Source organism: Ovis aries, chromosome 13, assembly GCF_016772045.2.
Source record: "Ovis aries strain OAR_USU_Benz2616 breed Rambouillet chromosome 13, ARS-UI_Ramb_v3.0, whole genome shotgun sequence".
Lineage (NCBI taxonomy): Eukaryota > Metazoa > Chordata > Mammalia > Artiodactyla > Bovidae > Ovis > Ovis aries.
In genome coordinates this window covers 63,426,151-63,449,270 of record NC_056066.1, presented here as the reverse complement: position 1 = coordinate 63,449,270, position 23,120 = coordinate 63,426,151, and the positions used below count along the sequence as shown (strand labels likewise).

The 23,120-nt window shown below is 43.0% G+C and overlaps 1 protein-coding gene across 13 annotated transcripts in view; it reads right to left on the bottom strand.

Annotated features, from left to right (window-relative positions):
* Positions 1-23,120, bottom strand: part of RALY (RALY heterogeneous nuclear ribonucleoprotein) — an 84,554-nt gene that overhangs the window by 29,165 nt on the left and 32,269 nt on the right. For 6 of the 13 annotated variants that reach the window (XM_042230338.1, XM_042230337.1, XM_012189080.3 and 3 more), the window contains exon 2: positions 18,949-19,031. The exons of 2 other annotated variants lie outside the window; for them this stretch is intronic. Coding sequence is in view for 2 of the 11 variants with exons in the window: in XM_060397714.1 (XP_060253697.1) it covers positions 15,024-15,146 (123 nt within the window). In the remaining 9 variants the exon portion in view is untranslated. Of the gene's footprint in view, positions 1-3,614; positions 3,749-15,023; positions 19,033-23,120 lie in introns of those variants that run through there. 5 more of the 13 variants (XM_027977098.2, XM_060397718.1, XM_060397719.1 and 2 more) reach the window with 2 other exon arrangements.

Sequence of the window (23,120 nt, the reverse complement as noted above, 5' to 3'; positions counted from 1 at the left end):
GCAGCCAATCTGCTTAAGCAGTTGGAAGTAAAAACAGCAGAGAGGGTGGGGAGTGTTGAGAGATCTGCAGATAAAGAAGATCCCAGATTTCCCTTAAAACGTCATACATGCCTGGGAAATGGGTCCAAAGAGTCATTTGGGACAGATCATAAAATCCTTTGCATGAAATCTATCCAGAAGATCCATAAGTATGTTGCACATAGTGGGAGGAAGGGGCAGGATTAGCCAGCTTCACCTTGTTCTGGGATAGAAAATACCTTGGCAGGGACCTGAGCATAGAAACAGCAGTAGATGGGTGCAGGGCTCTTCACTCATCCTCTAGCCCAGAATGGGATCACACCCTTCTAATCCACAATGCTGTGGCCATCTGCTCCCTTCAGCTTCTGGCAGAGTAAGGCCAAAAACAACAGCAAAGCATTCTTGGAACCAGGCCTTGGCTGAGGACAGATAAATAAATAGCAAAAGTCCCTGCTCTTAGAGGAAGGCACTGCATCGAGATAGCTTGAGCCTAACCAGAGGTTCTCTCGTAAAATAAAATTTCTGGCTCATAGGGTATATTCAAGAATTGTGTGAAATGAATGAATCAGAGGAGCTTTCTTCTATGACTTAGGAGCACCTGTGGTGTCCATCTTCACTCTGCCATGAATAATTCAGTGACTCTGGGCAAAATATTTCGTTTCTGTGGGCCTCAGCTTACACACCTGTAAAGCAGGCTCTGTCTACCCCACAAATTGCCTTTGGTAGCCAATTACATAGTAGCTAAGACAGCACTCTGTAAATGGCATGAGATGGAATAGTGGGAGCTGACAAGAACATTGGAACACATGATTTTAAAAGTTCAGAGCCCAATCTGAGTAAGACTTGAAATAAGCTCTTTTTCTTTCTTCCCAGCCAATTTAAGTCGCTTTTTCTCATAGTGAAGTCATTCTTTGCATTTCAAGTGAAGGGAAAGGGAAACCAGGCTTACAAGTATGGAACAGAAAAGCTGCCATCTTTCTACTTTTCAGTATCTTTTCAGAGCCACTGTACTGCAAAAAAGAGCACAAGATCTGGGTTTCTAATCCCTAGCTTTTCTTAATCAAAAGCTATAAAACCATAAACAAGCCTCAACCTCTTTCAGCCTTAGTTTTCTCATCTGTAAATTGCTGAGAAATTTCCCAAGTTATAAGGTTACGGTTAAGATTCAATTAATGATGAAAGAGTGTTTTGTAACTCACAAATACCACACAAACACCAGTCATTACAGAGCTGTCTTCCCATCAGGTCATTAGCTACACAGGACAGTGGTTACCACTAAACTGACAGGTGAGATCATCAAACTCACAGAAAATCCTGACAGTAACACAGCTCAACTCTGACTTCCTCCAATTACTCCTTGCATTTATTATAGGAGTTATTTATTAGTTTGTTGCATCACTAAACGAACAGATCTCAGGGGATAGAGCTACATATATTTTATGCATTTTTGTATCTCAGTGTCCAACACTGGCACACCAAAAAGACACTAAATAAATACTGGCAACAGAAATACATCTACAACATCCAGGACTCCTAATTCCAGGTATAGAGTTCCTCTAAGAGAAAGTAGCCCCAACCTCATAGGCTGACTCATCTTCTCATCCCTTCCTCAATTCCTCCACCCTAGCAAGACTTTCCATTACTGAAGAGTCTCCCAGCCTCTGTAGGCAGTGATCCCTCAGGCTTGATTACTCTTCATATGCTTCTTAGCCAAGCTAATTCCTATTCAGCCCTCAGATTTGGAGGCCTTTCTAGTCACCCATAATACTGGTTCAGGTATTCCCTCTCCACCCCCCTTCTCACCCCCCATCTGTTTTATCATAGAATCCTGGCACATAACATGTATCAACAAAAGTATCTGTTGATGGCTGAATGAATGAAATACTGGATCAAGAAATCCAAAGGTGATGCAGGGGAGAGACTCCTGGCCTGGAAGTCAGGAGGACTGACTGTTTCTAATTCTAGCTCTACCACTGCTGTGGTTCAGTGATCTCAGGCAAGCCCCTCTTCTGTGGACCATCTATGAATGAGCTAACATCTATGAATGATCTCAAAAGGTCCTCTCAGCACTGACAATAGATGAGACTTAGACTCATGCTAAGGGTGAGAAACCTCTGAGGCCAGCTGTGTGCTTCAGAGTATGGGAGGCCCCATATCCACACCCCATGAGCAGCACCAGCCAAGTATATGAACTGTGCTGTCAGCAGCCTCCCAGCCTGTTGGTTTACTTAATTCCTCCTGATGAAGTGCCAAGAATAAATCGTAGGTGAGCAGCAGAGCATTTTAATGAGTCCAGAGCCTAATGAATCTTTTCCTTCCTGTGTCAATTAGAATTTCAAAGCTAGGGTCCCCAAGGACCAATTTATTAGGAACAGAGAGAAGCCTTTTGTTCATCAGCTGCTGCCTGAGCTACTTGCCCTGGCCCTGTATGTCTGCTGTGTAACAATCTTGCTTACTCATAGATATGCCACCTGGTGAAACAGACTGTCTCGTATTTCTGGGGTCTGAACTTGAGGAAGGAAAGGAGAGGTCAGGTCGACTTCTGGGGGTGAGTAGGGAAATAGTGAGAGAATCAGAGCAGCACTGACTTGAATGTCACGTCCCAAGGATACTAGTCTTCAAAGAGCTAACAGCAGTAGATCAACTTGCTATTCATCTAACTCAGGATCAGCTATTGTGTGAGACCTATTTGTCTAAGGTATTTTTGAATCCTCACAACAACCCCCAAAGTAGGTATCAAAGGCACTATTTTCTTTTTCTGGCCATGCCATGAGGCTTGTAGGATGGGATCTCAGCTCCCTGACCAGGGATTGAACCCAGGCTGTGGCAGTGGAAGCCCAGAATCTTAACCACTAGGCACCAAGGAATTCCCTCAACAACACTATTTTACAGACAGAGGCACTGGCTCTAAGAATTTTAAAGAACTATAGAACTAGTTGAAAAACTAAACAAGGAACACAAATCAGTAGTTGGCAGACAGGGATTTGAACTCACATTTGTGCAAATCCAGAGACTGGGCTCTTTCTATCAAATCACAGCAACCTTGCCAGAGGGCTGGCAGGGCCAGTGGCTGATGTCCTGAATGGCAGAGATGGCCTGTGGGCAGCCAGTCAGGTCATGTTGGACACTTGCCACCAACATACTTGTCTTTTTCCAGGGCATAAGCAAGAGTGCCTGTGCACTGCTGGTTCTTCCACTCAGTGGAGCTGGCAACCTCACTTATTCCCAGAACATAATCCGAATTAATTCACCATTGACACTAATCCCAGACTCCTGTGCTGGGTCGTTTTTGCTGCAGGGGGGTTTTCTCTAGTTGCTATGAGCAGGGTTTACTCTCTAGTTGCAGTGCAGTGGCTTCTCACTGCGGTAGCTTCTCTTGTTGCATAGCAGGGGCTTTAGAGCGTTTGGGCTCAGTAGTTACAGCTCACAGGCTCGAGTAGTTGTGGCACAAGGGTTTAGTTGTCCCATGGCAACTAAGTGCTTTGGCAGGCAGATTCTTAACCAATGGACCACCAGGGAAGTCCCCAGAAATCGTCTGACTTATGAGGAGTTGCCAATCCTTGATTTAATACCCTCCAGGTACCCAGTTGTCTTGCCTCTCATACTGTCCTCTTCAAATCACACAGGGCCAGCCCAGTTGCCACTGCAAGTCATCAACAGCAGCACACTCCAGGGTGAGAAAGTAAACAAGTCAAGTTTCCAAACGGTTATGAAATGGAATTTTAGGACTCTGGTGGGAAAAACAGTTAAGAGTGAGGTCAAGACAGTTTGTCCAAATTTACACAGCTAGAAAATAGCAACAACTGGAACACAGGCATATACTGAAACTTAACGTGGTATCTGTATCTGCAAAGAGCAAGAATAATACCAAAAAAAATGAGATCAGTGGCTTAAAAATGCTTTTTAATTTTTAATTTCAAGATAATACCCCCATTTTACAGATAAGAAAATTGTTCTCTGAGGTCAACTAACTTATTCAAGAGAGAAAGAGCTAAATGAGGGAGAGGAGAATAAAGGAAGTAAATGGGATCCAAGTTAATCTTGGATAAATAGCTGCACGGAAGCAGGGAGGCAAGAGAAGGGAGGCTGCACCAGGAGAGTTACCATCCCGGCCTTACTACTAACTTGCTACATGTCCCTGAATATTAGCCTCATTTTCCCATAGGCCAAATGGACCTCAGAGTCCTATATTTGGCCTCAGCTGTCCCCTCTCCAACCTAAGCCCTAAGGGGCCAAAAACCAAAACATCAAACAGAAGCAATATTGTAACAAATTCAATGAAGGCTTTAAAAAATGGTCCATCTTAAAAAAAAGAAAGTAGCAGGCACTTGTTGAATGGACCAATGTATGAACTACTGATCTCTAAGGTCTCTTTCAATCCTGGCATGCTATGATTAACTTATGAGCTTAGAGAACTCAGAAGCTCGAAATTCAAGCCTGGGTGAACTTAAGTTTAACCTGTCCTTTTGGCTCCAATTTTTGATATTTGCTTTGCCTCACAGGGTCTTCAAAAATCACCTCCAAATGTAACAATCACATCCTAACACACATCTACACTCATGCACAGATAGACAACTATATGTCACTTAATTCAATAATGCTAGGTATGAAACACAGAATTTCCTTAATGTGGAAAATGAGGCCTTACAGTTTAGTCTCAACTTACTTTGATAACTTTAACCCTAACCACACTCCATTCCTGAAAGGCTATGCTCTGGCTACACTGGACTGATTACTCTTCTCTAAGACATACATGGAGGCTTCTATAACTTCGGCCCTCACTGGTCTCTTCGCTTGGAAGCTACAGACTACCCTTCTCAACTGCCAAATACTTCATCTTTCAAGACTATCAAATATCTCATCTTTGAAATGCAACTCAAATATCACCTCTTTCGTGAAGCCTTCTTTGATCAGGAGGGCAGGGCAGTTAGTCCCCATATTCCCAAAGCACTCCACATGCTTTCATTTATAGTGATCATCACTGCCACCTACTTACTTTACCTACCTGTTCTCCTTGACCAGCTATGGGTTCCAAAGGTCTTGACCATGTGTTTGCCTTCTCCTTATCCCTAAGGACCTATTCCTGTGCCTGGCATAAATGGTTATCATATTGAATGCTAACATGGCACCAAAACTAACACTTCTTAACCTTCGCTGGCAGATTGGATCAGGTCAGTCTTCCTTCATATTGTCCTGAAGTTGTGCAATACTTTCCCTAATACTTCTACCCACTAATATGAACTCTTATGGAACTGGAGAAGAAGCTGAAAAGAAAGAAGAGAAATAGTATTTAAAGAGCCTTGAATGTCATGCTAAGGAGACCAGATTTTATTTCAGAGGTTTTATGAGCAGGAAACTGATAGGAATAAAATATGTATCTTAAAACCTATGGAGCGAAAAAGGAAGTTATATTTCAGGGCAAACACTGGAGGTAGGTTACCCCCGGGGCCATTTGGATGCAAAGAGGTCACAGAGTTCCACCTGGAGGAAGTTTGTTTTGAACAGAGTTTTACTCAGAAAAAGGAAGTTATATTTCACTAGCAAAGACAAATTTGTTGTTGTTGAGTTGTATCCCACCCTTTTGTGACCACATGGACTGTAGCCCGTCAGGCTTCTCTGTCTGTGGGATTTTCCAAGCAAGAATACTGGAGTGGGTTGCCATTTTCTTCTCCAGAGGATCTTTTTGACCCACGCAGTAGGTACCAAGTCTACTGCATCGGCAGGTGGATTCTTTACCACTGAGCCACAAGGGAACCCAGGGAGGCAAATTAGTTAACAATTAAAAAGTCAGTGAGAGAGGATTATAATCTGGCCTTGGATGATAGCACTGGGGGTGAGAAAAGCAAAACAGCTGACACAAAAACTCATAATGAAAGCAGGTGCCTACTTTGCCCAAGTAAAACTCTGCTCAAAACAAACTTCCTCCAGGTGGAACTCTGTGACCTCTTTGCATCCAAGATGGTCCCAGGGGTAACCAGAAACAGGGAAAAAAGTCTCCATGACTGGGTGAAGGGGAAGAAGCAAGTCTAAGATTAGCAAAGGTCAAACTCCAAGCCAGTGACCAAGGTTGTGGGAGACAGGTTAAGGTCCTGCTGATGGCTGCCAGCTGCAGAAGCTTCAGGAAAGAAGTTGGGTCTGTGCCCTGAGCAGAAAGATGCCTTCCTGAGTTGGAAGAGCTCTGATCAGCTTTAATGCCAGAGACTCTGATCATGTTCAGTGGTGTGTTGTTAAGGAAAATTATTTAAAAACTGGAAGTAAGGCAAAAAGAAAACTGTGTGACCCTTACAGTCATGTTAGGACCTCTTTTAGTATGCATCTGAGAGTCACATGATACTCTTGCAGAAGAGAATTTTGTTGGACTTACTGTTCACAAACAGGGCCCAAATATTTTAAAACTCTGCCAAGTTACAGGTTATTGTATAGAAAACTGAGAAAGTGCACTTTTTTTAAGTAGAGAAGACAACATGAAATGTTACGTTTTCATTAGGACATTAATTTTGGATCTCATTTAGCAACCTCATTTTAATCCTTTTTCCACTACCAACATAAATCGTTTCTCAGCAATGCTCGTTCTGCTAGTTCCCACAATGAGTTAAATGCAACTTGACACACGCTCACCACGTGGATGAGAATTATGCCCTGACGTGGTACACACATCCACAGGCCTACCCACCTACCTCACAGGAATCAGATACCAGGAGGCAAAAGACGCCTGACATCTAGGCACAGAACATTAGTGAAGGAGAACATGTGTCATGAAATGACATTAAGTTCAGTGTTGCAAAGAGGGCACAAGGCTGAGAGTCAGACCTGCCACTAATTCACTGTGTAACCTTGGGCCTATTACTGCCCTGTGCTGGGCCTCAATTTCACAACTATAAAATGGGAAAGTTGACCGAGGTCAGTGTTGTTTTATTTCAACCCTGCAGGTTGATGTCATATGCCTAAGGCTGTTTCTGATGAGGGTTAGGGGGAGGCTGGACCAGTGGCCTCTGGGGCCACCATTGCCACTTCTAATAGAGCAGCTCTGTTTGAGACATTGAACTATGTGTTTAAATAAAGGACTTCTCAAAAAAATTGGTAACTGTTAAGATCTCTTCCTACTGGCCATGAAATCCCATCATTTTATGGCAAATGATCTTGGGGAAAATATCTCCTCTTAGCCTACATTTAAAACATATCATTTAGAAGAGGGTCTCACTAAGAAGGCCCAAGGCAATGGCAACCTACTCCAGTGTTCTTGCCTGGAGAATTCCAGGGACGGCGGTACCTGGTGGGCTGCCGTCTATGGGGTCGCACAGAGTCGGACACGACTGAAGCAACTTAGCAGCAGCAGCAGCTGAGCAGGAAGGAGTGAGGCACGGGAACCAGTGGGCAGAGGAGGGCTCTCAGAAAAGGGCAGAGACTAAAAGCCCCCTCCTTTTGCAAATGAAGACTGATGGGGACCCAAGGCCACAGAGAAGAACTCTTCCAGGAGGGCTTAGATTCACTGACCTTATCAAAACTAAGGATGTGGACTCTAGCCCCTGACTCTGCCAAATAAAGGCAGATGCCTTCAGTTTCCTTATATAAGTAAGGAAGGATCTCTATAAGAAAGGCACTTTGTAAACTGAAAGTGATGAAAGGTTTGAAGACCTATTAGAGCAATCTTCTTAACTCTTTTATATATGTATGCCTCTGCCTCCTCTCTTGCCAGGTCCCTGAAGGAAGCTCATCACACTTGAGATATTCACACCCCATGCATTTCAGAGCTGGGCATACAAGGGGCTCATTGAGTATTCCCCTCATTCCACTTTGAAAATGACAAGGACACTTCTTACTAGAGAATCCACGTTCCATGCTGAAGACTGAAACCTGGCCTCTCACTTAGTGATTGGACCTCTGGGCCACACACTTGGATCCTAGAGAACTTGGTAGAGTACCTTGCCTCTTCCAGAGGCAGGGTAGAGCAGAAGAAATTAATGGGAAAATGCACTGAAGGCATGGAGATATTCCCAATTGCCAATTTCTAAAGCCACCGAATCCCCCTTTCTGGGCACTCATGAACACTTTACCCTCCTGGAAAGGCAGAGGCCAGAGGCAGTATGATACTCAGGAAAGAGCTAAATGCATGGGGTCTATGGAGCCAGGAGAACCTGAGTTCAAACACCAGCTCTTTCATATACTAGGTAGATGACCTCTGACCAATTCATTTACTTCACTGAGCCTCAGATTTTCCTTCTGGAGCTATTAATAACTTAAGGACTTACTAAGATTAACAAAGATAGTTTTAATTTAAAGCACCTATCACAATACCTAGCACATAGTAGACACTCAATACACATGACTTCCTTCAAGAGAGAAAGAACCAATAGCAAAAGATGACTGGAGAGATTCACGTGACAGGTGGGAGTCGGGGGGAACCTAGGGGCCAAACAAACCCCAGCCAGCAGCAGATCAGAGCTGTGAGTGATTCAGAATGGGAATGGGCTGATTTGGAGAGTCTGTTGTGCTATTCTAAGAGCATCTGGATCCTGTATCAGCCAAAGCAAATCAAACAGGAGTGCTTGTGAAGAGCTTGTTTCTAAAACAAGTGCAGGCTGTGTTATTGACACACACCCCAGGGGAATTGAGAAGACTGTTGGCAGAGATGCTAAGAAAGCTGACATGCTTTCAGTTCCAATCATTGCTGCTCCATACGTAGCTGACCTTGGCTCTAGAGGACAAGAAAACCCTAGACAAGAGACAGAGATTCTGGCCTGAGCTTGACTCTGAGCAGGTGGTATCATCTCTCAGGCCTCAGTTTTTTTCTTTTCCAAATAATAACAATTCTTTATGTGCCTACTCTCTTATCACTATCCTCATTTTCAGATGCTGATACTATGGCTCAGAGAGATTAAGTTAATTACTGGCAGTAATTTGAAGTCAAGGTCTGCTGTCAAAGCTGGGAGTCAAAGCCAGCATGCAGGATCTCAGTTGCCCAACAAGAGATCAAACTCATGCCCCCTGCATTGCGAATGCGGCATCTCAACCACTGAAGTGTCAGGGAAGTCCCTTAGTAGTCTTTCTACTCTATTGCATCATCTTTCAGTGTTAAATGAGGGGGTCAGGCCAGGTGGACCAAGGCATTTCTGGACTTGAAAGTTTGATGATTCACAGTGGCTTGAAACAGTGGTTTCAAAGGCATTCTAAATATTACTCTAGTGCTAGCCTGGCAAGTTAAGAAGCCTTCTGTAAATGAAATCCTCAACACCAAGGGCACAAGCTGGATACAAACCAATGTGAGAGCCAGAAGAGAGCAGATGATGAAATTTTAGGAAGCCCTAAAAGGCCCTTGGAGAATACACCGCCTAATTCATTTTACAGATGGGGATATGGAGGCTAAAAAAAGAGAAACAGCTTTACTGGCAACACCCAGAAAGCGGGTAACAGAGCACAAGCTGGGCTCTGTGCCTCATGGTCTCTCTCATACTTGATAACAACTCAGTCTCCAACCTCCCAGGCTATTCTGATTTTATCATTGTTTTCTTCACCCTCCCCCAACCCCAAATGTTGAGAGATAGGCTACTGCTCCTGCAGCCAACTCCCAGACACGTCTCATTATACTCAGATAATGACTCTTTCTAACTGTCCCTCCCTGTTGAAGCCTTAAGCAGGACTGAAGGTGAGCCTTCTCTTTTGCCCCACCCCCGACTCCTTTTTTGAACCACAGACCAACTGCCTTTGGAGGCACAGAACTGGAAGAGATACACCAGCAATTATAGAATACCTTTCTGCTTCATTCCCTCTTTTTGGAGCTGAGGAAACTAAGGTTCAGAGATATTAAATACTTCTGCAAGGTTGAGTTAGTAGAAATGTAACAAAACCAATACCAACTTCTACCACAATACCAACTTTCTACCACAATCTGACACTGAACACATAATATCAGAATTTATATCAACCACGAGTGGCTTGAACACCAATCCTAGCCAGGTATTTTTTTCATCATCTCCTATTAGCACCACAATAACTGTATAGGCATTCCTCCCATTTTGCAGAAGAGGAAACTACAGCTCAGAGGTTAGTCACACAGGAAATGAATGTCCCAGTAAATTCAAATCTTTGGCTTTATAACTTCCTCTCTTTCCCCAGCAGCACGTAGCCTGAGATTTTCAAGATTTACAACGGTGGGAAAGATGCAGTTAATTAAATTTCCTGAAGACCAGTTGTAACGTAGATAACACTGTCTCTTGCCCTACGCACTTAAGTAAAATAACTCTTGACATATTATGCTAACTGGGGGCGTGGGGAGGGAGATGAAGGTAGAGGGTAACATTAGAGACTCAGATAACACAAAATAATGGGTAGTTCAAAAGAAGCGATTTCTGCTTTTGTGTTAATGTGATCTTTTGTAGAATACGTTGGGGGCTTTTCTCCGCATCTGCCCCATTAAGTCGTAAGTCCCCTTTTTCCATGTCCTACTCATCTCATGATTCCAGCATCACATCTGCTGATGGACCTTGGCTTCCTGATGTATGATTTCCCAGCTTGAGTTTTTGATCTCTTGGCCTTATTTTTAAGCTCAGATCCTACCTCTCTGCCACAGCCTTAAAATTTCCCTCTAGGAGCTGCCAGTCCCTCCTCTGTCAAGTTTGTTGCTCCAGCAGACAGAAAGATCCTCTAATCTTAATGAAAATTGGGGAAGGAGGGGGACACAGGGCCTAACGGGACCCAGAGTCTTTTGCATACTACTCCTTTCCTCTAAGTGAGCTTGACCTTCCTGTTTCCTATGACAGTAACCCTCAAGAAAGCCAGCTGCCTCTGGAACCAAAGTAATAAAATGTGGGCAAAATTCCTGGATGGGGAGAGAACAGAGACAGCTGCATCTAAGCTGAACTGCTCTCAAGCTTCAGAGTTTCTCCACAGAAACTCCTGGAAGCCACTGGATGATTAACACTGGCAGACAATGAACCCCCACTTTACATTAAGCTGCAACATCCACTTTGGTCAGCTGTTCATGACCCACACCTTGAAGAGCAATAGTGTACTGCCACGGCTCCTGCTCTTCTCAGGCTGTCCCAGTCCCTAGGACCATAATTCCTAACATTAATAGTCCCTTACATGCATATAGTATCTAACAGTTTCATACAGCACTTATTTGAAATGCGTCTTTTGCAGCTGCTGGATAAAAATTGTTATTTCATGTCTACAGATGAGGACGTGAGAAGTAGATTCAAGGGATTAGATCTGATAGACTGCCTGATGAACTATGGATGGAGGTTCGTGACACTGTACAGGAGACAGGGATCAAGACCGTCCCCAAGAAAAAGAAATGCAAAAAAACAAAATGGCTGTCTGAAGAGGCCATACAAATAGCTGTGAAAAGAAGAGAAGTGAAAAGCAAAGGAGAAAAGGAAAGATATACCCATTTGAAAGCAATGTTCCAAAGAATAGCAAGGAGCGATAAGAAAGCCTTCCTCAGTGATCAATGCAAAGAAATAGAAGAAAACAATAGAATGGAAAAGACTAGAGAGCTCTTCAAGAAAATTAGCGATACCAAGGGAACATTTCATGCAAAGATGGGCTCAATAAAGGACAGTAATAGTAAGGACCTAACAGAAGCAGAAGATATTAAGAAGAGGTGGCAAGAATACACAGAAGAACTGTACAAAAGACATCTTCCCAACCCAGATAATCATGATAGTATGATAACTCACCTAGAGTCAGACATCCTGGAATGTGAAATCAAGTGAGCCTTAAGAAGTATCATTATGAACAATGCTAGTGGAGATGACGGAATTCCAGTTGAGCTGTTTCAAATCCTAAAAGACGATGGTGTGATGCTGTGAAAATGCTGCACTCAATATGCCAGCAAATTTGGGAAACTCAGCAGTGGCCACAGGACTGGAAAAGGTCAGTTTTTATCCCAATCCCAAAGAAAGATGCAATGCCAAAGAATGCTCAAACTACCGCACAGTTGTACTCATCTCACACGCTAGTAACGTAACGCTCAAAATTCTCCAAGCAGGTTTCAACAGTACGTGAATCGTGAACTTACAAATGTTCAAGCTGGTTTTAGAAAAGGCAGAGGAACCAGAGATCAAATTGCCAACATCTGCTGGATCATCGAAAAAGCAAGAGAGTTCCAGAAAAACATCTATTTCTGCTTCATTGACTATGCCAAAGCCTTTGACTGTGTGGATCACAATCAACTGTGGAAAATTCTTCAAGAGATGGGAATCCCAGACCACTTGAACTTCCTCTTGAGAAATCTGTATGCACGTCAGGAAGCAACAGTTAGGACTAGACATGGCACAACAGACTGGTTCCAAATAGGAAAAGGAGTACGTCAAGGCTGTATATTGTCACCCTGCTTATTTAATGTATATGCAGAGTACATCATGAGAAACGCTGGGCTGGATGAAGCACAAGCTGGAATCAAGATTGCCAGGAGAAATATCAATAACCTCAGATATGCAGATGACACCACCCTTATGGCAGAAAGTGAAGAACAACTAAAGAGCCTCTTGATGAAAGTGAAAGAGGACAGTGAAAAAATTGGCTTAAAATTCAACATTCAGAAAACTAAGATCATGGCATCTGGTCCCATCACTTCATGGCAAATAGATAGGGAAACAGTGGCTGACTTTATTTTTCTGGGCTCCAAAATCACTGCAGATGGTGACTGCAGCCATGAAATTAAAAGACACTTACTCCTTGGAAGGAAAGTTATGACCAACCTAGACAGCATATTCAAAAGCAGAGACATTACTTTGCCAACAAAGGTCTGTCTAGTCAAGGCTATGGTTTTTCCAGTAGTCATGTATGGATGTGAGAGTTGGACTATAAAGAAAGCTGAGCACCAAAGAATTGATGCTTTTGAACTGTGGTGTTGGAGAAGACTCTTGAGAGTCCCTTGGACTGCAAGGAGATCCAACCAGTCAATCCTAAAGGAAATCAGTCCTGAGTACTCATTGGAAGGACTGATGTTGAAGCTGAAACTCCAATACTTTGGCTATCTGATGTGAAAAAAAAAACTGACTCATTTGAAAAGACCCTGATGCTGGGAAAAACTGAAGGCAGGAGAAGGGGATGACAGAGGATGAGATGATTGGATGGCATCACCGACTCAGTGGACATGAGTTTGAGTAAACTCCGGGAGTTGGCGATGGACAGAGAGGCCTGGTGTGCTGCAGGCCATGGGGTCGCAAAGAGTTGGACAGGACTGAGTGACTCAACTGAACTGAACTGAACACTGAGGAAACTTTTAAAGGGCACAAATAAGTACCCTTATTTGTAAGCGTACTTATTTGGTATCTGCCTTTAAGCCTTGTATCGTTGATGCAATCAAATTTCTGCTTAGAATCTCAGTCATTAACAGGAACTCCAAAGCCATCTGTCTCTGAAGACTGTGAGGTGGGCCATGGTCTCCTCTAGCTCTGTATCAGGCAAAATCTCCTAGGAAAGTAGAGAAAGCCTGGTTTTCCATGTATCACATCACCACCAACCAAACTGTCCACATCTTAGGCCTGCCCCAGCCAGCATGGGGGCACATACCCTTTGTCTGAGGGCAAGGGATCTCAGGCCCACCCACACAAATCTCAGGTGGTGGTGGGGCACCTGGGGCAGGCAGGATCCAGGGTGCCACGGGTCAAGCCCTAGACCCCTTCCTGCTGGTGGCACAACACTGTGGACCACTTGTCTCCTCCACTGTGTCTCAGTCAGGCCCTCCCTGAAGCTCCAGATAGTTCTCCAGAGACTACTACTGAGGAGCATGTGACAGTCCGCAGGTCAGTCATGCCTGAAGAAGAGTTTCATTTCGGATGCGAGTGCCTTAAAAAAGTGACTGAAGACTTGAGAAACTAGAAAAAGAACAAACTAAATCCAAAGCAAGCTAAAGTTAGGAAAAACAAATATTAAAGTAAGAGATCAGTGGAACAGAAAAACAATGAAACCAAAAGCTGGTTCTTTGAAAAAAATCAACAAAATTAAACCTTCGGTAAGGCTGACCAAGAGAAAAACAGAGAAAATACAAATTGCCAAAATCAGGAATGAAAAAAGGGTTATCACTACTCAAAGGGTTATCACTACTGACCTTCTAGAGTTAAAAAAGATTACAGGACAATACTATGAACAACTTTAAGCCACAAAATTAAACAACTTAGATGAAAGGGACAAATTCCTAGACACACACAAATTAACGACACAAAAGGAAAAAAAAAAAAAACAGTACATCTGAGTAGACCTACAATGAGAATTTTTGAATTAGTAATTAAGAATCTTCCAGCAGAGAAAAGTTCAAGTCCACATGGCTTGTTCTATCAAACATTTAAAAATGAAGACTTCCCTGGTTGTTCAGCGGTTAAGAATCTGCCTGTCAATGCAGGAAACTTGAGTTCAGTACCTGGTTCAGAAAGATTCCACATGCCTCAGGGCCACTAAGCCCATAAGCCTTAACTATTGAGCCCAGGTGCCTACAGCCCGTTCTCCAGAAGGAGAGAAGCCACCACAATGAGAAAGAAGCCCGTGCACCACAACTAGACAAAGACCAAGTGCACCAACAAAGACCCAGCGCAGCCAAAAATAATTAAAATAAGAAATACATTTCTAAAAAATTCAAAAAAGAAATCACAATCCTTCACAAACTCTCCCAGAAAACAGAGGGAAGACTCTCCAGCCTAAGAGACCAGTATTACCCTGACACCAAAACCAAAGATATAACAAGAAAACTATAGTGACTGACATCTCTCATGAATACAGGCAAAAATCTTCAACAAAATATTAGTAAACCAAATCAAGACCATACAAAAAGGATTATACACTATAGCCAAGTGGGATTCATTCTAGGAATGATGTTGGTTTAATATCCCAAAATCAATTATCATAGTGCCATGTTAGTAGAATAGAGGATAAAAAACCACACAAACAAACAAAATTCAACATCCATCCATAATAAAACCTCTGAATAAACTAGAAATAGAGAACTTACTTAGCCTTATAAATAGAAGTCTACCAAAAAGCCCTGCAGCAAACATCATACTTACTGGTATCACACTTAAGTACTCAGAAAGACTGAATCCATTCTCTTTAAAACTGGGAACAAGGTAAGAGTGTCTGTTTTCACCAATTCTGTTCAACATATTGGAGGTCCTGGCCGATACAATCATGCAGAGGGATTTTTTTTAAATGGATGTTAGATTATGTCATTCATCTACTCAAAAATATCCAGCGGCTTCCTATTTCGCTGAGAATAAAGCCCCACGTGATCCGAGTCCTTGTCTACCCTTGTGACTTCTCCATAATCCACTCCTCCTATTGCTCAATTCATCTCTAGCTACACTGGTCTCCTTTGTTCCTCAAAACATTAAGCATGCTCCTATTTCAGGGCCTCCAAAGTTACTGAACTCTATGCCTGGCATGTTATTCGCCAAGATATACACACAGCTCATACTACTTCATCTTGTACATATTTCTGTACAGATTTTAGTTTCTCATGGAGGCCTTCTTTCATCACATGGTCCCTCCCTATTCCCTTTTCCTGCTTTATTTTTCTTCATACATATTCATTTGTTTATATTCCACTAGAATTTAGGCTACAGGAGACAAAACTATTTTCACTGCTACATTTCAAACACTTAAAACTGTGCCTGGCACATAGTGGACACTCAGTAAATAGGCACTGAATGAATGGATATCTTTAAAAGGAAAAGACATTCATATTCAAGAGAATGAATAAAGGCAGGGTTGGGGCCGGTGGGGTGGGTGGAACCACTGTCCCAAGAGGCTGAGAAGGACTGGGGTTTTAGGCCTCGGCTGAAGAGTTAGTGTAGAATAATAGAAAAAACTTGGCTTTTTAGAGCCAGATTCTTTTAAATTCTAAGTTTATTAGCTCTTCCAGTCACTGCCTGTGTGTCCCTCTCTGCTGCTGCTGCTGCTAAGTCGCTTCAGTCGTGTTCGACTCTGCGACCCCACAGATGGCAGCCCACCAGGCTCCACCATCCCTGAGATTCTCCAGGCAAGAACACTGGAGCGGGTGTGTCCCTCTCTTAAGTCTCTATAATTTATAAAATGAGAATATCACCACCTACCTTTCAAGGTGTGATGAAAAGAAAATCAATTTATGTAGAGCATTCAATATAGCATCTGATACCACAGCAGACACTGCAAGTAATTAAACATTCTTTGATACTACTGGCCTTCAAGAACTACCTTAAAAATTACCTAGCCCTACCTTACTGAAGTGTACAGATGTCTACAGGGCTGTTGCCCTTAAAGTACAGCCTTCATACCCATTTGACTTTTCTGTCTTATCATTCTTCTTTTATATCTCCCTTACAGTTGGCTTTCAGCTCTCACCTCTGCTGCTAATATAGCAGCTCCTCCTCCCCTTTATATGCCCTGTTCTTAATCTTCTGGGGGTTTAGAAACCAGATTGTTAAGCTTGTTACAACAAAACATAAAAACAGGAATAAATTAGCACTGTGCAAGGTATTAAGGATAACAATGCTTTGCTACCTTTTGTTTTTTAGCTGGATTCTGGAAAATTGAGGATGTTAGATAAATAAGCTATTATATGAGTATCAGTATATTATACAGTTTTTTACATGGAACCATTCATATTTTAAAAGAATCAACAATGGAACTACTTAGCAGGGCAGTTGTCATAAGAACAGTAAAATCCAAGCTTGATGCCCAGGCCATGGAAAGGCCAGAAGCTAAAGAACATTAGATTAACCAAGACAAAAGAGATGACAGCCAAGTGTCTGGAGACTTAGAAAAGGAGGGAAGGTTGGCCAAAGTGGATTTCCAGGAGCCTCAGGTGGAGGAACGGATCCCTCTGTGGACCCTCAGGCGGGCAGTGGGAAGAACAGAATGTCCCTTACTACAGAACACGAAGAGAGTATGAAGACCTCTATCACCAGCCAAGGGCGAGAGAAATGGTGGGAAAAGTGTAATGATCACGGCCTCTGATAGGATATGAGGCTACAGTATACATGAGTTTTCACTAACAATAGTGAGGGGTGGCAGTAGGTAGGGAACCTAGGGCCAAAATAGGAACAGCCCTCCTGGTCTAAGATAACAGTAGGTAACAAAGCAACATCCCAGTGGAAGCAGTCAGTGAATACAGACACATGCTGGGGATGGACTCCTGAAAACAACCATAATATCTGTACTGGCCGCGGACTTGCAGCCAGGCTGTGAGAGTGCATTTAAACCTGTACTCCGCAGCCTACATGCTGCAAATGATGGCTGCCAATGCTGCCTGGTTCTGTCTCTGTGCCCTGGAAAGACTGAATCTGTGGAACTTTTCAACTTTTTTCTGGTAGGGCCTGCAGCAGGAGGAGAGGAAGAGAAGAGCATGGGAGAAAATTTACAGTGTAGATTTCCAAAGCAAAACCTTCCCTTTTGCCTTTGGGGAGTGGGGTGGCTAAAGGTCAGGGACTGAGAATGCCAGAGATACCTATAACACTTTCTTCTCTCTTCTCTCACTTCAGTTTTTACAATTCCCAAAGCTTTCCAACTTGCATTTCCCATTTGATTCTCTACAACATCCTATATGGTTGGTGTACACAAAATAAACATGTGAAGGTACATGGAGGCACTCTAACAACTTAAAAATAGGGAAACAGATTATCCAAAGGAAACTATTGAGAGAGACAATAAAGCCCCAGGTTTTCCAACTATAAGTCAGCTCACCAGGTCCCTGTCCATGCTAGCCCAAGTGCTCATGGGGTCCCAAGTGTTATAGATGTTTTCTTCTCCTTCCACTCATATTTAAGTCTGGGTCTCCGCCTGCTTGGAGGTTCTTTCTTCCAGCCTCTTGGCCCACCTCACTAAAAATGTCCTTGCTCAGAAGGGACCCCCAACTCCTGCCTGCCTTGCTGTGCCTTTCAAATAACTAGGCCTCCTTCCTGAACCCCTAAGAAGGTCTGTCTTCTTGAATTTTATAATAAAAATCATGATTCCAAGGAGATTAGCAGTCCAAAGAAAGCATGCCAAGTCAGAGAGAATGGTATTCACAGACTGACCTGGATTCTAAGATCAGCTTTATGGATTTCCAGGCGTAAACCCTGGGCATATTACTTCAGTTTCCTAAGCCTCAATTCCCTCATCTATAAAATGGGATTTTTATATAGTATAAATGAGATCCATAACACAACTGATTCTTAATATGTTGATTTCCCATCCTATTTCACCATCTGCAGTCTTCCTTCTAAAATTTGCTGGACTTTCCCTTCACAAAGCCCCACTCTAACACTGCATCCCCAGCTCCACTGATGATCCATATTCTGCAGGACTGATAAAACCACAGGATTTCCCAAAACTGAGTCTGGGCTTGGTAGGTCACACTCAAGACTGAAATCAGAAAAGTCTATGAAGGGCTATTAAGTCATGTTAAGAGAGCTTGTGGGAGGTATGAAAAGGCTATGAAGGCAATGGCACCCCACTCCAGTACTCTTGCTGGAAAATCCCATGGACGGAGGAGCCTGGTGGGCTGCAGTCCATAGGTCACTAAGAGTCAGACACGACTGAGTGACTTCACTTTCACTTTTCACTTTCATGCATTGGAGAAGGAAATGGCAACCCACTTCAGTGTTCTTGCCTGGAGAATCCCAGGGATGGGAGAGCCTGGTGGGCTGCCGTCTATGGGGTCGCACAGAGTCGGACACGACTGAAGCGACTTAGCAGCAGCAGCAGCATGAAGTCATGTTAAGAGAGCTTGTGGCAGAATGGGTTTAGCTAGGTCCAGGATACCACGCAGCAGAAAGTAGCAGGCAGAAGCCAGCAGGAAATGAGCGTGCTTTTGCTTTATTCATGGCAAGTGATCCCAGACTGTCTGCCTATGACAGTCTCTTAGGCACGGAGTAGGAGAGTAATTATCTATGTTACCTGTACTAAGGGTAAAAATAAGCCCCAAACTAGTTACCCTGTATCTTGGCCCAAGCTTGCCCAGGTACCCTCACTCACCAGCAGCAAGGCTGAGCTCAGCCAGCAAGTTCTTCTTTTGTGGTACAGGGTCAGCACCAACTGCCTCAGGGAAGAGGGCTCACCTAAAACAGAGAGAAGTCAGTCAGGGTCTTGCTCAAAACAGGCCTGAGCTTAGGTCAATGCATGCATTTGAAGTTCCTGCCCTCACAGGTCTTGCAACCTAGCAAAAAAAAAAGGTTAATAAACAGTTTCAGGTTGTGCTAAGGGCTATAAAGAAAAATAAAACAAAGCAAGGAAAGAAAGGACGACTGAGTGAAATGAGGTCTATTTTAGATGAAAGTCAAGGAAGACTTCTCCAAGAAGCAGTCGCTAGACAGAGACCCAAGTAAGGGGGTGAGATCTGCAAAGATCAGAGGAAGAGAGCTTCAGAGAGGGGAAATAAGCACAAAAGCCCTGAGGCAATAATGGGCAAGAGGAAGTCTGTTACACTAAGAACAAGAAAGTCTACAGAACTAGAACGTAGTGACAGAAAGAAAGAGTTCCTCCAGGCTTCCAAAACCTAGAACCCAGATGGGACAAACTTCTAAGCACTATGATGTTGACTTCAGTTTTCTCCACTTACCCCGTCCTCTGTTGGGACAGAGAAACTCCTATATTATTACTTGGAATGTGGGGTAGAAATGACTGGGGTAAAGAGAACAGTAGCACAGTGCCAAGCCTCGTTGTAAACACTTTGCTTGTATTAACTCATTAAATCTTTAGGAACTCTTGTAAGGTTGGTGTGGTATTACATTCTTCACTTTTTCTAAGGGAAAACAGATACAGAAATGCTAAGTAAATTTGCCCCAAGTCACACAGCTAATAGATGGTAGACTCGGGGCTTCAACCTGAGTTCAACCTCCAGGGCTTGCCTTCTTAATCATATATTATACCACTTCTCAAAAAACAGAAGGAAAAAAGACAGAAAACGCATGCTCTAGTCCTGGCTGACATGACTCAGAGCCCTCATTTATATCCAACGCTGGGATACTCTCCATTTACTTGCAGTCCAGGCTTTTTACTAAACACCAGTTGACTCCTGAGTCCTTCAGCCAGGTAGTTCCAAAGGATACCGTGAGCACAAAGCTATGATAATCACCACCACCACAACCGTCATTTAACTGCCATAACATTTAAGGCACACTTTGAAATCGTCTAAGTACTGGGTTAAGCACTTTACATGTACTATTTTATTTCCGAGAAGGAATGACAGCTGCAGTAAGACCTGGGTAGAAGGATCTGGGGGCAGGGCTCCAGGTATGAACAAAGTAGCAAACACAAGGAACTAAAGGATCTCTGCAGGCTGGGGTTAAAGCCCAAAAGCAAGCCCAAAAGCGGAGGCACTAAGAGGTGGGAGGTAATAGGAAAGGACTATCAGCTCCTCCAATTAAATAATATGTCAACAAACTGTGAACCCTTCTCCCATTTCCCAGTCCCCATGGTTCAGCAAACAGTGTAACAATTCTCTCAAGTACATATTTAGACTTCAAAATGTTCAGGCTCTTCAACCCCTTCTTCCCTCATCCCCAAGTCCTTGAAGGGTTTTTTTTTTCTTCCTAATGGCTCTACATCCCAACCATCTTTATTCCCCACTGTGTCAACTTCCTCTTGGTTCAAGATCTCATTATCTCCTGCCTGCACTACTGGAATATTTCTTAGAATTTACTGACATTACAAGGACAGGCTGTTAAGAGTAGCCTCTTCCCTGGTCTCTCTTTGACTAGTCTTCCACCGCCCCTTCCACTCCAATCTACTGGAGCCCACACTTTCAGACTCCTGTTCCTAATGCCACTCCCCTGCTAAAAAAAATGGCATGACTCCAAATCACCTCAGCCTTGCTCTCTAGACTCTTATACCCTGGGTCTGGTCATCACTCACGACTGTGGGCCTTCCAGTTACCATACTTTTATCCATGTTGCTGTCTCATCTGGAATGACTCTTCATTTATTCATATTCAAATTCATCTTAATCTTCAAGGCCTAGCAATTAGGTGAAGTTATCCTGAACCCTTCCTCTCCTCTCTGCTGTGTTCTTCAAAATACCTCTGGCTGTGACTACAATCAAAGCTCTGTCCTCACCATCCACTAAGGCTTCAGAACAGTTCCTCTGTTTTTCTTCCATGTAAACATTACTACTGCTTCTAGACAATGAAGACCTAGTCAGTTAAGATTTGTGTTCAAATTTCTAATACTCTTACTATGGAGCTATCTCCTAACAAAAGACCTGAGTTTTAACCTGAGCCTCAGATTCCTTAATTATAAAACAGGGATACAATTCCCACTGATACAGAATCAATGTGATACTGTAACAGGAGAGGGAAGGTCAAGAGTGAAGGTGGGAGACCCAGCCAAATCGTCAACAGCTCTTTCTGTCAACTGCAAACCCTCCCAAGTCTCCTATCCAGTGAATCAAAAAACACCTAAGGCCAAAGGGTAGATAGGAAAGTATGCCTACTTCAGAAAGTTTGGAAGACTTGTGTCTTAAAAGCTGGATCTAACATAAATAGCTAGCTGAGTTTTCCATTGATCCAGCTTCCACTGCTCTACCTCCCAACATGGCACAACTGACTTGCCTTGAAGGCCTCGGTTGAAGAACTCCATATACACACAGCCTGGTACAGCAGTACTCAGGTAACTGGAAAGATCTCATCCCACTATGGTCTCATTCCAGACCTGTCTTCATTATGTGAGTTCTGCCACCTCTTGAAAATATGGCTATGTCAGCACAAGACAACACTGAATCTTTACAGTGATTAATGAAACCACAATACAGTATTACTCAGCCATAAAAAAGAATGAAACTGTGCCAATCTGCAGCAACATGGATGAACCCAGATTATCATACTAAGTGAAATAAGCCAAAAAAAAAACAAAACTGTATGATACCACTTATATGTAGAATCTAAAATATGATGCAAATGAATATTAACAAAATAGAAATAGATTCACAGACACAGAAAACAAACTTATGGTTACCAAAGGGGAAGGGGGGATGTGAGAAGAATAGGAGTTTGGGATTAGCAGATACAAACTATATATAAAATAAACAAGGTCCTATTGTATAGCATAGGAACCTATATTCAATATCCTACAATAAATCATATTGGAAGAGAATACAAAAAAAACACATTCATATAACTGAATCACTTTGTTGTACACCAGAAACTAATACAAAATAACACAACCTTATAAATCAAATATATTAAAAAAAATATATATTACGCACAACCTAACAGTTTTAAGAGTGCTATGTGTTGTAAAAGTAGGGGAAGAGGGGGAATCAGTCTGACTAGAAGTGGCCTCAGAAGCTTCATTTCAGCAATGGCTTAGGCCAGGCCTTGATGCAGGGTGACAGAAAGACCTGGGCTACTGCTGGACTAGTTGTTATGTTGGCAACCTTCCTAATCCTAACACCCTATGAAGCAAGTGATGGAATGCCTACTTTATAGCCAAGGTAACTGAATATGGGTCTTCCCTGGTGGCTCAGTGGTAAAGAATCTGCCTGCCAATGCAGGAGACACAGGTTCAACCCCTAGGTTAGGAAGATCCCCTGGAGAAGGCACCCACTCCAGTATTCTTGCTGGGAAATCTCATGGACAGAGTGGCCTGGCAGGCTACAGGCCATGGGGTCACAAAAGAGCTGGACATGACTTAGTGACTAAAATTGAAGATGGGTGAGGAGGCTAAATGTATCGTTCAGTCAAAGAGCTGGTAAGCAGCAGAGCCAGGATTTGAACCTAGGTCTGCTTTACTTTACTCCAAAGTCTATGTGCTTGCTTCATGATCTGCCTTACTCATGTAGCAACATCAGCTCTGGAGCTCTTTCTACCTCAAAATCCAATGATTTGAATGGGGGTAGGGGGAGGGGAAGAACTATACAAAAAGATCTTCAAAACCCAGATAATCACGATGGTGTGATCACTTACCTAGAGTCAGACATCCTGGAATGTGAAGTCAAGTGGGCCTTAGGAAGCATCACTACGAACAAAGCTAGTGGAGGTGATGGAATTCCAGTTGAGCTATTTCAAATCCTGAAAGATGATGCTGTGAAAGTGCTGCACTCAATATGCAAGCAAATTTGGAAAACTCAGCAGTGGCCACAGGACTGGAAAAGGTCAGTTTTCATTCCAATCCCAAAGAAAGGCAATGCCAAAGAATGTTCAAAACTATCGC